At 41.1% G+C, this 13,772-nt stretch overlaps 1 protein-coding gene across 1 annotated transcript in view; it reads right to left on the minus strand.

The window, feature by feature from the left end:
* Nucleotides 1-920: 920 nt before the first annotated feature.
* The window catches only part of xpo4 (exportin 4), a 62,140-nt gene continuing 49,288 nt past the window's right edge, over nucleotides 921-13,772 (minus strand). Inside the window, exons 14-24 of the mRNA XM_022741337.1 lie at nucleotides 9,651-9,810; nucleotides 9,320-9,489; nucleotides 8,206-8,380; nucleotides 6,166-6,372; nucleotides 5,967-6,053; nucleotides 5,487-5,667; nucleotides 5,249-5,370; nucleotides 5,000-5,130; nucleotides 4,089-4,206; nucleotides 3,895-3,987; nucleotides 921-2,607 (exon numbers count right to left, since the gene is read on the minus strand). Of these exons, the coding sequence (XP_022597058.1) occupies nucleotides 2,410-2,607; nucleotides 3,895-3,987; nucleotides 4,089-4,206; nucleotides 5,000-5,130; nucleotides 5,249-5,370; nucleotides 5,487-5,667; nucleotides 5,967-6,053; nucleotides 6,166-6,372; nucleotides 8,206-8,380; nucleotides 9,320-9,489; nucleotides 9,651-9,810 (1,642 nt within the window). The 3' untranslated portion in view covers nucleotides 921-2,409. The remainder of the gene's footprint in view (nucleotides 2,608-3,894; nucleotides 3,988-4,088; nucleotides 4,207-4,999; nucleotides 5,131-5,248; nucleotides 5,371-5,486; nucleotides 5,668-5,966; nucleotides 6,054-6,165; nucleotides 6,373-8,205; nucleotides 8,381-9,319; nucleotides 9,490-9,650; nucleotides 9,811-13,772) is intronic.

Genomic DNA, 13,772 nt, shown 5'->3' on the forward strand with positions numbered 1-13,772 from the left:
ATTTTTATGCCTTACTATACTATGACGTTTTTTGTCATACTATACTATGACGTTTTTATGCCTTACTATACTATGACGTTTTTTCACATTTTATGCCTTACTGTACTGTGACATTTTTATGACATTTTATGCCTTACTATGCTATGTTGTTTTTATGACATTTTATGCCTTACTATACTATGATGTTTTTATCCTTTTTTATACTGACATTTTTTGACATTTTTATGCCTTACTATACTATGACGTTTTTTGTCATACTATACCATGACGTTTTTATGCCTTACTATACTATGACGTTTTTTGACATTTTTATGCCTTACTATACTATGACGTTTTTTGACATTTTTATGCCTACCATATTATGACGTTTTTTGTCATACTATACTATGACTTTTTTATGCCTTACTATACTATGACGTTTTTTGTCATTTTTATGCCTTACTATATTATGACGTTTTTTGTCATACTATACTATGACGTTTTTATGCCTTACTATACTATGACGTTTTTTCACATTTTAAGCCTTCCTATACTATGTCGTTTTATGCCTTATTATACTATGATGTTTAAATGACATTTTATACCTTACTTTGACGTTTTTTTCCACATTTTGATGCCTTACTATACTATGATGTATTTTTACACTCATCCTTGTTCACTCTGCTGGAGAGAAATCATTATATTGTGACACCAACATTAAAATAAATAAATCAAATTTGGTATTTTGAATCCTTCCACACACAGAAGAAACTTTAGGAATATTTGCAGCTGACCATGTCCAGAGAACAAATCCAGATCCTTTGTGTGTGTGATTGTGTCTTAGTTCATAAAGTTATTAGTCCTAACACTGTGATAAAAAGTATAATCAATAACTTTATTTATTACTACAGTAGATAAAAGACTTTACAAACAGACACGACACATGTTAAGGAAAATGCAGAGGCCAGAACATTTTATACAATAAGTTTATGTACACTTTTACACTTCATTAACAAAACAGCCATTCTACAATAACCAGGATAGTGCTCTGAACGAGGAGGAATCTGTCTGCAACATAATGCTTCAACAAGTGGCTCTGCTCCTTTTTATTTGGTTTGTTATTGCTGTCCTTCAACTCCAACAGTCTCTGCTTCGATCCAGTGTGTGCTGAAGAGTGATACGGTGGATGTGCTGCTGTAGAAAAAAAAACAAAAAACAAAACTACTCAAATTACTCTGCTAAAGTTTAGAGGCCCGAGCCATCTCGCGGGCCTTCGTCTGTCCGGAGGGAGGCGGCTGCAACGTCGAACTACAATCCAAAATATCAAACTGCAAAAAGGTCAACACAGAGAAAGTTGCTCCCTCTTTAGCTGAATTCAGACAATGTTGAACTCATACAGCTCTTCCTGCCGTCCACTGGCATATAAAAACATTTCAGTCCGTTTCTTTTTTTGTCTTTGAACAAACATTTCTCATGGTTTCTGGTCTGAAAACATTTTATATATATATATATTTATGTATATATATGTACACCCTTTAGTGAAATGCAATCTGATTTTGGTTTTCTGTCATCGCCAACAATCAAACAAATAAACAAACAAACAAACAAACAAACGCCCTCCTGTGCTGTGTGGTTCAGCAAGCCCAAAGACAGCGGGGGCCGGCCATAGCCATACCTTTGTTGTCATGGCAACATGTCACGTGCGTGTAATGTTCCGTGCACGTGTGTGTGTTTGTGAATGTGTGTGCATCCACTGAGTTTTTTGGCGAATGGCAGGCACAGTCGACGTGTCTTGTCAGTTGATGTATGACGTGATTTGCTCGCTCTTGTGCACGCACGTGCGCGCACACACACACACGCACACAAACGCACAGAACAATCAACAAAACAAAGGCACTCTGGGAAGGATTGGGGCGACGTGTGTGTGTGTGTGTGGAAACTGTTAAAAAAAGAAGTGTGTGTGTGTGTCGCCAAGGCCCCTCTAATACCTTCATCTATAAACCCTCACACTGGAAAAAACTTCTTCACTTTTCAGTAACAGCAACCTGTTTTACCCTGTATGTGTGTTTGTGTGTGTGTGTGTGTGTGTTCCTGTGTGTGTGTTTGTGTGCACTCTGGCGGCCTCCAGGCACATGAGGAGGAGGAGGACAACTCCATCGACATCAGCCGCTGCTCCGCCTCTCTCTCGTCATGATGTGCGTAACGGTTGGGGAGGAGAACAAAACCAAAAGAGGAAACCCGAGGATGAGAACACGGGGTCAACATTCAGGCATGAGATGATTCCCCAGCAGGTGCAGAGACAGAGAGGTCCTCCGAGCTGTCTCCTCTACCCATAGTTCATAGGGATGAAGCCAGGGTTGGTGGGTGGGGGAGTCTTTGATTGGTTGCTTTTCAAAACGATGAATCGAGGCGGAGTCGGTTTCTCAGTGGTTATTTCACGCAGAGCAGGCCGCCCACGTTGGCCACAAACTCCTCCAGGCTCTTGAGGAAGGCAACCTTCTGTTTCCGGTCCATGGTGGGCGGCGTGCTGCTGGCCGTCAGCTTGTTGAAGGCGTCGGCCAGCCGCTGGTAGATGACGGCGTCTCTTTGAGAGGAGAGCAGTGTCTCCACCAGCTCCGAGTACTCCGCCTGACGGAGGAGAGCGACAGATCAGGTCAGGGTGAAACTAGAACCGATTCAACGAGCAGCAGAATAATAAATAGATAAATGATAAGTAACAAGTATTTGAAAAGCCACAGATGTTTGAGCAAAGTGTCATCACTTTACTGTTTATTTTATTATATATAAATTTAATTTTCAACTGTAAAATATCCAGTAACTTAAATAAACTCATACTTATGGTGGACAAACTATAATTATGACATTAAATTACTTCAAACATAATTTGTCACTCATCGACTGACATGCTCACAGATACAATATATCTCTAGTTACAATTCTTCAATAATGAAATTTAAATCCAAAAGGTTTACGGCTGCAACAAATTATTATTATATATTACTACTGGTATATCTATTATTGATTAATCTTCTGATTAATTTCTCAATCATTCTCTATAAAATGTCAGAAAATACTGAAAAATACACATCAGAATTTTCCTTTGAGTATTGGATACACTATAAGTCAAGTCTTTATGAGCGGTGATGCTTGGGTCCAAAAATGCAGTTAAATCATCTAGCATTCATTTGCTGGCAGTGTATTATGGGTAATCTTATACTAACATTATCATTAAATTAATGGACCATCACAGTGGAGCTGCGTTTTTCGCAGACCAAACACTAGAGGGCGTCTGGAGTCATGCACCAAAACTTCCTGCTTCTCTGATAATGTGAGCAGCTTGAATTGTTGTGACTTTTAATTCATATTTAAACATGTAACAGATATGAAAGGCCAATGTCTCTCGTGAGGACGCTTCTAATGATGTGGTTGGTCGACTGCTGCTGTTACTGAAGTGGACAGTCCAGTTGGACAGTGGACGCAGGCTTCCCATCAGACAACAGGCAGGAAACATTACGTCCACACAGATGTGGAGACCAACATTTCTGCAGCCAAGAAAGAATTTACCAATAACTACTTGATTGTGGGTTTCAGTCTGAGCTAATTCTATATCTGACCTGAAGACCATTTTATAAACGAGACTCCTGCTCGCAGAAGAAATTACACTTTAAAAAGCTGCACAAAAGCCCAGACTGAGCGCCTTCAAAAAGAAAGAGCTCAATCATCTAAAAGCCTTCAGCTACTTTAAATGGCAAGAAAATCAACGGAACCAAAGCAAACTTAACAGTTGTTCATTGATTTTATATCTACCAGTTATTTTTAGTTCATTCTCAGTATTTCTTCTTTGAACATTAGCGGATTAAACCACTGCAGTATCCTCACCCCTGCATGTGTTTTATCAGTCAGTCAGTCACTCACCTGGTGCAGGCACACGAGTGTGTAAAGAGCTTCTCCTGCTGCCACCGTCATCTCTGTGTTGTGTTTTTGCAGGACCAGCATGTCAAACACCAACTGAAGACAGAGGACGGAGCACAGGGAGAGAAGAAAGGAAAAATTATTATACAACAAAAAAAGTGTACATCAGTCAAATCAGTTCCAGGAATGCTTTATACCTTGAGGAAGTGACGAGTGGCGATGAAGAGAGGCGTGTCCTTCTCCTGGTTTTTGGCGCACTGTTCAGCCAGAGGAGACAATGCCTCCAAGCACAGCTGACTGATCTCTGAACTCATCCTGAAAATAGACGTTAAGGAGCAGAAACCACCAAAAAAGAAAAAAACAAAACAAAACAAAACAAAAAACTGTATTTTTAAATCTTGCACCAGGCACAGTGAAGCAGAGAAAGGCAACGGATGACAAACCTAGTTAACATAAGGTTGTGGTTCTCTTCTTCTTGAAGCAAAAGTTTTATGTGAAATTGTGACTGAACATGGTGACAACGACAATAATATCATTGCTTTATCTATAAAAAGTCTGAGAGAGATAATAATGATAATGCTATCAGTCAACTTCATCTTTACCTTTGTTTACTCTGTGTTTTGTCTCTTTTTTGGCAAATGAATTCGACTCAAATACGAGCGTAGGGAGGTGTAACTGTACGAAGGTGCACAAAAAGAACAATCACACTTAATAGACAGTGAAAATACATCCAGATGAACTGATAAAAAAAAGATCCACAAGGCCTCAATTTCCATCTAACATCTACCATCACCATATTATCATGCCAATATTTCATTTCTTAAATATCGCTACCTGTGTATTGTGACACACCTGGTTTTAACAGCAGCATAAGATACTTGTCAAAATAAAATATTCCAAAATTGACAAAACTATGATATAATTTGGAAACTGTTTGATCAGTGGGCGAGCATTTGACGCCAACTTTCGGTACCTGACAGTTTTCAGTTGAAACTGTGCCGAGGACATATTTTGGACAGGATCAAAAATGTTCTGAGGCTCAATACCCAGCTGTAAATCAAGAAGACCAACAACAACAACAACAACAACACAGACAGTGGAAGGATACGAGGTCATTCCCAGCTCCAGGGAGAACATGAGGCTCTTGAAGAGGTCTTCAGGCAGCTGTGGGATCTTCTCTGGGAAGATCTCACAGATGAAGGTGATGAGCTTGTAGTACTGGTTACACAGAGAGGGGAACTGGAGAAACGACGAGGACGGGATCAGTATGTGCACACAGAACAGAACAGATTTGGATTTTTTAAAGCACTCAGAGGAAACAATACTCAAAAAACAAATCCATGTTGTGCAGTTTTACCTTGAGCAGGTCCTGAGACATGAGTGGAAGAACAATATTGACGCCATAAAGAACCACATCTGCTGCCGATACTGTCCTATTGGAGGCCGGCGTTCCCTGGTCTTGGTTCCGAAACACCTCATCTAAAACACAGCAGTTCAATAGCAAAATCAATCTCAAGAAAATGACAACACAAACAAGGAAAAGGAAAAGTTTTCTACTCTCATTCAAAGACAGAAAAAACATCGAGCCAACAAACCTGTGTCGCTGAAGTCGATGAACTCTTTGGAGAGCAGGTTGGTGAGCAGCTCCATGATGAGCAGCAGGTCCTGGTACTGGTCCTCCTCGGCCGTGGCGTCGCTTCGCTTCCGGCTCTGGTTGTTCTTGGAGTAGACTTGTAGCAACGTGAGACAGGCCTCGTACAGCTTCATGGACTTAGTCTGAAAGAGGAGAGGAGAAAACACAGTGTCACAGTTAATGGATCCTACATTTCCCATAATACAACTTGATAGCATCTTTTCATTAGACCCTTGCTGTGTGGTAAATACCCATCACTTTAAAAATGTTCATGTCCAACACAGACTTTCTGTTCCACATGTGTCGTCTCTACGCTCAGCTGAGAAGACTCAAATGATGTCACATTAAAATAATCAAATTAAAATGATTGAAGATCACTGTATGCATATGGCAGCATATGGGTGTAGGTGTGTGTGTGTGTATGCGCAGGTAAAACACTCACCTCTCCCAAGTAGCAGATCTGCTTGTGAGCCACTTCCACAAAAACCTCAATAATGAGGTTGATTGTCTCGGGTGTGTTGCTGTAAACCTGCGCAACAAAAACAAAAGAGTTTGTATTTCATCTCGAACATACACACACTGACCAAGTCCTCTTCCGTCAGAGTGTAAAGACTTCAGTTCACCTTCCCACCCTCTCTTACCTCCATGAGGCCGATGCAGCTGGACAAGAAGTCCATGAGGAAAGAGAAGAGCGAGGCCACGTTGTCGATCTGCGTCGCCTCTGCGATGCCGCACAGCGCCTCTAACGTAGCGACGATTTCCTGTTTGACGGCTTCTTCCTGGCTGATCTGAGCGAAGTTCTCCTGGTTTATGAGGTTGAGGAAACGCTGCTGAAGAGGGTGAAGCACCTGGATGGAGAGAAACACAGTCTTAGGTTAAATAATGTGTTCAGAAGCGACATATTGTATATTCTCTGTCATTTATTCACGTCTCCAAACATTCTGAAGTGGCCTGTAGACGTTTCAGTCAGGCTACCTTCACTCAAGCAATTTCATATTTTTAAAAAGATTCAGTCACTTTTATTCATCGATCCAAGATAATTCAAGTATAAGCTGGAGATGAAGTACAAGGGATGCAGTTTTTGATCACAAATGTTCACGCTGATCCATGTACAACACGTGTTTTTAAAATTTCCTCTGTATTCTGCAGCTAATTAACAAATTTAAATGGGACTATTTTGTGTTTTTCTAACGACTGTGCCCTGTTAAAGCTCTTCATGTGAGACATAAGTTTAAGAGAAAAAAAATGAAAAATGAACACTAGTACGCCTTTTACAGCAGTTTTTAATATTCTAAAGTAATTTTGAAATCAGTGGCAGCCTGTTGTTTATAAGCACACCTGCAGGAAAACAGACTGGTGTCATCCTTCATCTGAGTAATGTGAACTCACTACAGTGTGTTTACTGTGAACAGTGATTTCTTGGTGCCTGTGAGGAAAGAGCAGTGATGTAAAGATGTAACAAAGGAGTCTTCCTCCTCCAACAGTCAGATCCAAGTTCAGACCGAGCAGCTGTACGACTCAACAGCTGCTGTCTCACTTATACCCCCCCCCCCCCCCCCCCCCCCCCCCCCACATAATTACTCTGGAGTCATTGTGGCTTTGCACCCCCATTTACTACTGTCAGCCTATTAAGACAAAGGCTTGCGGGATCAAGACAAGGATCATGTTATACACAAGGGAGAAAGACTCGACGGGGGAATATTATCGACCGCATCCATCACTCCTAATCCCCACATCTGACGGGAGTCTGTGGGGCTCAGTGACTCTGAACTGGACTAACTCTAACAATTCCATTTTTTTGTGTGTGTGCAAAGCAACAACACTAAAAAGAAGCAAGACGTGGCAAAAAAAACACATCAGACAGGTTGTAAACAAAACAAACAGTTAATCCAGACGATCTAAATGTGCAGATCAAACTGAAAGTGTGCGCACCAGAAACATCATAATTATCCTTTATTGCTCAGAAAAGCCGTGTTCACATACACTATGACAGTTTTATTCGAAGCTGATCCAAAACATTTGTGTGTAAACAGAAAGTCTGAGTAATAATTTTACTGTTGTCCTTTGTTTTCTTTCACTTTATCTTCATGGTTGGTTAAACTGGTTTGTTTACAACCTGTCTGATTGTCTCACTGCTCGTTTCTTCCCTGCGCTGCCTTTAGAAACTTCACTTCTTATCCAGATCTCAGCAATTAACTTGGTCAGTGAAACGTTATTAAAACTCAACACAAGTTGTAACAAACAGAAACATTGTTTTACAGACGAGTACGGGGGGAAAAAAATGTCTGGAAAATCCGAGTCTTTGCACATTATGTTCTTGTAATTCTTCTGCTCTGTTTATAGAATTTAATTTCATTTACAGGACTTATGTTTGCCAGAACTTTTCAGCCGCTGAGGAGGTGTGGAACTTCTAACACAGAGAATTTAATTAGTCTGGTTTCACAAAATAAAATTTACAGTCCCATGATGCCTCCCCCCTTCTCCGCCTTCCTAAGCTCAGTGTTACTGCTGAATGTCAGCATGTTGTTTTAATTTACTTTTTTGTTTTACATTATTTTTGGGGCGTATTAGAGGTATATTGGATATTTTAGACTTGAAAATAACGTAAAAAGTACTTACTACCTTTATCATTTACTTTATTCATTTTATTCATTATTGACAAATGAATCAGCACACGTTACCTCGGCCCAGTATTGCTGTTTAGTGTCAGAGTCCATGTGTGCGAAGCCTCCGAGGACCAGAGCCTTCATCAGAGACCTCTGCACCGAGCTGGACAGCAGGTGGAGAGGCGGACTGCGGCTGGCAAACTGCTTCGCCAGGTTCCACCAGCTCTCACACTGCACCACGATGTTCGCCCTGAACAGACAGACGGACAGACAGAGGGGGAGGGAGGCAGATTGTTGTTATTACTCTGCAAAAACATCTGCACTTACAGACAGATGATCTCACCCAAAATGTCTTTTTGATCAAAGTGATGCCTAATTTAAACGCTGCTGATGTCCTGTGAAAACTCTTAATCCAGTTTGGCTGATTTGCATGTTTTTATTTTGACTGAAAGTGAAGATGTTTCTGAACAGTCTCAAAAACAAGATTTCACAATCGGAGCCATATTTTAATGAAGTGCATTTTCATTCACCACAGAACAGAAGATTGTTTTTCATAGTTCATGAAAAAAACGAGATGTAAGGTTTTTAATAAAAATTGATAAACCAGATCAACAAAACAATGATTTTCTTTTTTCTAACTGTTCCATCTAACATCAAAGGGAAACAAGCTAAAACATTATTGGCGAATTACAGAAAAATAGCTTCAAGCTATTTTGGTACTTGGCTCTTTGGAGTGAGAATATCTCCGAGGCATCAATTTAGACCATTCGTTTTAATCTGTTTCTCGTGAGTCCATCAGCTTTATCAATGTGCAATACTAAATCACTGCAGTCATTTCACATTGAAACAACACCACCTGTCATTAACTGTTGTCCCGTGGCTTCTCTAACCAACCAAACACAACTGAACGGCTAAAACTAATGGTTATTTTCATTATCAATTCATCTGTTGATTATTTTCTCAATTAACTGATTAATTGTTCAAATGCTAATTTCAATTTCCAAAAGTCCGAGGCGACATCTTCTAATGTCTCATGTTGTCTGACCAACAATCCAATTATAAATGATGAAGCCAGAAAATATTCACATCTGAGAAGTTAGAACCACAAACAATTTTCTCTCAAAGAATTAATCACAACAGTTCACTGATGATCAAAACAGTTGATTCATTTTCTGTCGACTGTCCTCACCTCTCCCTCTTCTCTACCAGCGTCACCAGCAGCTCCACAGTGTCGTTGGCCAGCTCCGCCTCCGAGCTCCACACAGACAGGTTGTTGATCACCTTCTCCAGAAGGTATCCCACAATCCACTGGGCCCCCTCCGTGTCTGCGCCAAACGCTGTGCTCAGGGGCATGCTGATCTGAGGAGAGACCGAAAAACAGGATGAGACACATGGAAGAGAAACATCTGGTTATTATCAGGGAAAGAAAATACAGAGGTTTGTGTTTGTGCTGAGAAACCTGAGTGACCGACTGCTGGGGGGAACACTGGAGGATATTAGAGGGGCGGGAAGCCTCATACCTGCTCGTAGAGCTTCTCGTCCACCAGCAGGTACGTCTTGGCCCAGCGTCTGAGGAACCACACGATGTCCTTCCCCATCTGCGGGCTCAGCAGCTCCGTCAGGCTCGCTCTGGTCGCCCTGGACTCAACCTCTGACGTCCGCAAAACCGCCGACAGCAACCTGAGACAGAACAAAAATAAAGTCCATGTAGTTTTAGGTTTTGTGCTGTGATGTGTGTATTTTATTTCAAGCTTCATGTATTTTAAAGGCCCATCTAAGATGGATAAAGCAAATTCGCTTCGGCCATAAAAGCTGAGCTACACACTGATGACCACCTCTGCCTAATATGCCGTTAGTCCTTCACATGCTGCCAAAACAGATCTGACCCACTGAGGCACGAACTCTACAAGACGTTAGAAGCAGATTCTTTAAGTCCTTTAAGTTGGGAGCACCGCGTATAGAGCCTCCGCCTTGGCCCTTTTGTCATGTGTATGTTTGTTACAAGATAATCGATGTGAGTCGCTTCATCTGTGAGTGATCATAATGTTTCTGCTCACCGGTGTATGGTCATGCCTACACTAATAAAATATAAACATGGAATATAAAAGGGCAGGAGAGCAGGGGGAGTGGTGATTTGGAATAGGTTTAAATTTATACAGAAATAGATCAGATGATACAAACCAGGTCGTGAAAAGATAATGAGCTCGGCAGCGAGACGAGATGATATGAAATATGCATCACAATAAAAAGGATGCAGAGTAAAGGTCAGTTTATAGGTTACGAGTCCGTGTGGCTGCAAAAATTTTTGTCACCTGCCCATAAATGTGTGGATCATCTGATGGCGGCTCAAAACAAACATGTAATCATGTTTGTTTTTAGACTGTGTTCACGCCTTTAGGAGCCACCACTGTACTTTATACAAACAGGTTCACTGCTTGATTGAAAATGAAAACCAGCAAAGTTCAACTTTTCATGAATAATCTTTGAATTTTTTTTTTTGCATTAATGTTTTGTGGGTGCCACTGTTTTGTTACTGTTGTGTATATCTTGTTTTCACTCCACAGCTTGTAATCATGGGCTCGGATGAATAAAAAATCTCAAATCTGAATCTGAAATCTGGAGAAACTGCAGCTGGGAGCAAATGAAGAAGAGCTGGTCCAAAAACGACGAGGTCGTGTTAGCTGTGTGGTGACACTTTGTCTTTAGTCGAGACAATAGAGAAGAGAAATGAAGAATTAACTAATTAACTCTAGTGCACGGGTGTAATTAATATGAGATTGTTTCATTTATTGTTGTGGAGGGAAATGTGACAATTGTGATATTGATATTAAGTCACAAATCAATCGAACTTCAATACAAAGTCATCATTTTGCTGTCCTTTGTGTGTGTGTGTGTGTGTGTGTCTGTGTGTGTCTGTGTGTGTGTGTGTGTGAAAGACAAAAGGCAAAGTCACGTCCACCCAGCCACACATACACACACACACACACACACACACACACACACAGTATATAAAAGGACAGAGAGACAGAGGGCTTAAAGCAGCTTATGGGTCCGCCCCCCTCAGTGCGCAGTTTCACATTGTTTGCAGAAAACAAAACCACGCTGACATTTACGGGGCCGGGGTCGGCCGCTCGCTATTAGGAAACCTGATGCCATCGGCCACTCATCTCTGCAATCCTCTGTCATTGCTGTCATCCCCCTCACATACACACAAACACACATGCATCCTTGTACGCCTATCTTTGTGGGGTCCTGTCATTGACATAATGCATTCTCTAACCTTAACCATCACAACTGAACTCCTGACCCCAACCCTAAAACCAAGTCTTAACCCCCAAACAGCCACTTAAACTTGTGCTGTGCAGCATTTCAGTCCCAACGAAGCCGCTGGACCCCACAAATATGGTAAAACAAACCCCCACACACACCTCTGCATAATGAACAATCCACAAAAAACAGAGGCGCAATGACCTTCAACAGACAATATCACTGGCTGCTGTGACTGTCTATTGTCGTCACTGTGATTATCTGCACACACACACACACACACACACACACACACACACACACACACACACAAACAGATGATTGCCTTTAAACAAAGAAGCATCCAGTGTGACTGCCAACAGCCGTGACCCGCGCAAGGTTTCTGACACCACAGCCACATACTGTCGTGCTGCACAATTAATTGTTGTTAAAAACAAATCCTCTCCGATAACAGCAACTGGAGATACGCTTTGTGTCCCCGGGAGCGTTTTATTATCTGTCGGTGTATTATTAGAGCCATCATTTTGTGTGCTGATGTTCAACAACCACACGGGGAGAAATCTATTGTGTAAGAGAACAATTTCTAATCCCACGGCAGCAGAAAGAGACCACAGTGCAATGCAACAGCAACAGGAGAGGCTGTCACAATAAACAGATATTTCTGCTCTTACTGGCAGAGTAGCTGGCTGAAAATGAGGTTTGAAAGCCAGAAATCTGAGCCCCCGGAGAAGCAATCGTTCAATAATTCCTATTGATCAACAACTTCTTCTGCAGCCTGCGGATACGTTGTCATTTTCAGCTCTAGTGCAGTAGAAAATCTTTTTAAGATTTTTCCAACTGCAGCAGAAAAAAACAGATCTATTTTCATGGCGATAAGTGAAACTGTGGACAACCTGCAGCTCACCTGACACCTGACCTTCGCCTTGTTTATCAACTTGTACGGCAGCGGTGGGGTGGCTGCTGAGCTGTCGGGGAGCAGTAAGTGATTGTTTTCCTTTCTGATTAATCTCCCCATTATTTCTTCCACTGATTGATTAATGCTTCTGTTTTACAGTTTCACAAAACTATAAAAAATGACAATCACAACTTCCTAGTGTTCACTGGATTCATCAACATATCAAACACAATTCATTACAGCTGTTGGATTAACATGTAAAAATGTCAGACATTTTTTAGCTCTGGCTGCTAAACAGGGAAAATTTACTGCTTTTCTCAGTTTTATGTAGTAAATCCGAGTATTTTCTGACCACTTCTCAGAAAAAACGTCAGCTTGGGCATTTTCACAATTTTCTGTCATTTCATAGACAAACAATTGACAGAAGGGTTTTTGTGTCTGTGAGGTTAGATTGTCTTATTAGGGGGAGGAAGCTCAGGTTCAGGTTCAGAAAGCTAAAGGCCAAACATCCACGTCTGTCATCCTTACACAGTTTATAAAAGTTTATGTGTAACTGAGTTTTAAAAGTTTCTCATCCTGAGTCAAACACACTGCAAGTTGTCCAGAAAGCACAGTGAGAGGGTGTTTGTTCATGTGTGTTACTGGCTGCAGATTCACATGGTGATTGAGTGTGAATGTAACCCACCTTCAGCTTTATGGGACAATAACTGTGACAACACTTGGAAGAACGAGCAGCCTCGGACAGTGAGAAAGTCTATTCTGGGCGAGTTTTATGGGGATCTGTCCAGTTAAGTGAGACGAACTGTCACAACAACACAAGGACTGCTGGACACGAAGACGTGCCATCACATCCAATGCAACAAGCTATCTGCCTTCAGTTTGCCTGGGTGTTGATTCAACAGCATTGTGAAGTTTCCTGCGCAGCACAGTTAACATTTCTTCTGTTACACAAATTCAAACATGAGACCTTCACACTTCAACCACAGTCTCATGTTGATACTGGGGAAGTATCTGCTGTTGTTTGAGAGAATGAGGCTCAAATTCCTTTTTTCAACTGTGCTATACAGATTTTCTTAGCTAGTTTGAAGATTGGAGCTGTCAGTCTTCCAGTCCTCTATGCCACACGTCAGTAAGAGTCAGGTCTCAAACTTTACGCAACAAAGCCTTAAAACCCTACAATGGATAAACAAGTTACTTGAAAGCTCTTGAATCCTTGGCAACCTCAATCATCTAAATCATCTAACAGCCAGAAAAGCAAATTATAGTAACAAAAATAATGAAGAAACACAGCACATATAAAACGCTTTTTTTGAACAATGCAAAATAAACTTCATGGTTCCTCCACCAATACAATTTGAGCCCATGGTCATACGTCTTTGAATAGCAGAAAGGTTAAAGAATAAAAGCTTTATCCTCAGTTCAGTTTCAAACTTTAGAAGTTTTGTGTTTCTATAAGACACTAAATATCTGCAGCAGCATC

The sequence above is a fragment of the Seriola dumerili genome, unplaced genomic scaffold (assembly GCF_002260705.1).
Source record: "Seriola dumerili isolate Sdu_G_001 unplaced genomic scaffold, Sdu_1.0 BDQW01000052.1, whole genome shotgun sequence".
NCBI classification, from domain to species: domain Eukaryota; kingdom Metazoa; phylum Chordata; class Actinopteri; order Carangiformes; family Carangidae; genus Seriola; species Seriola dumerili.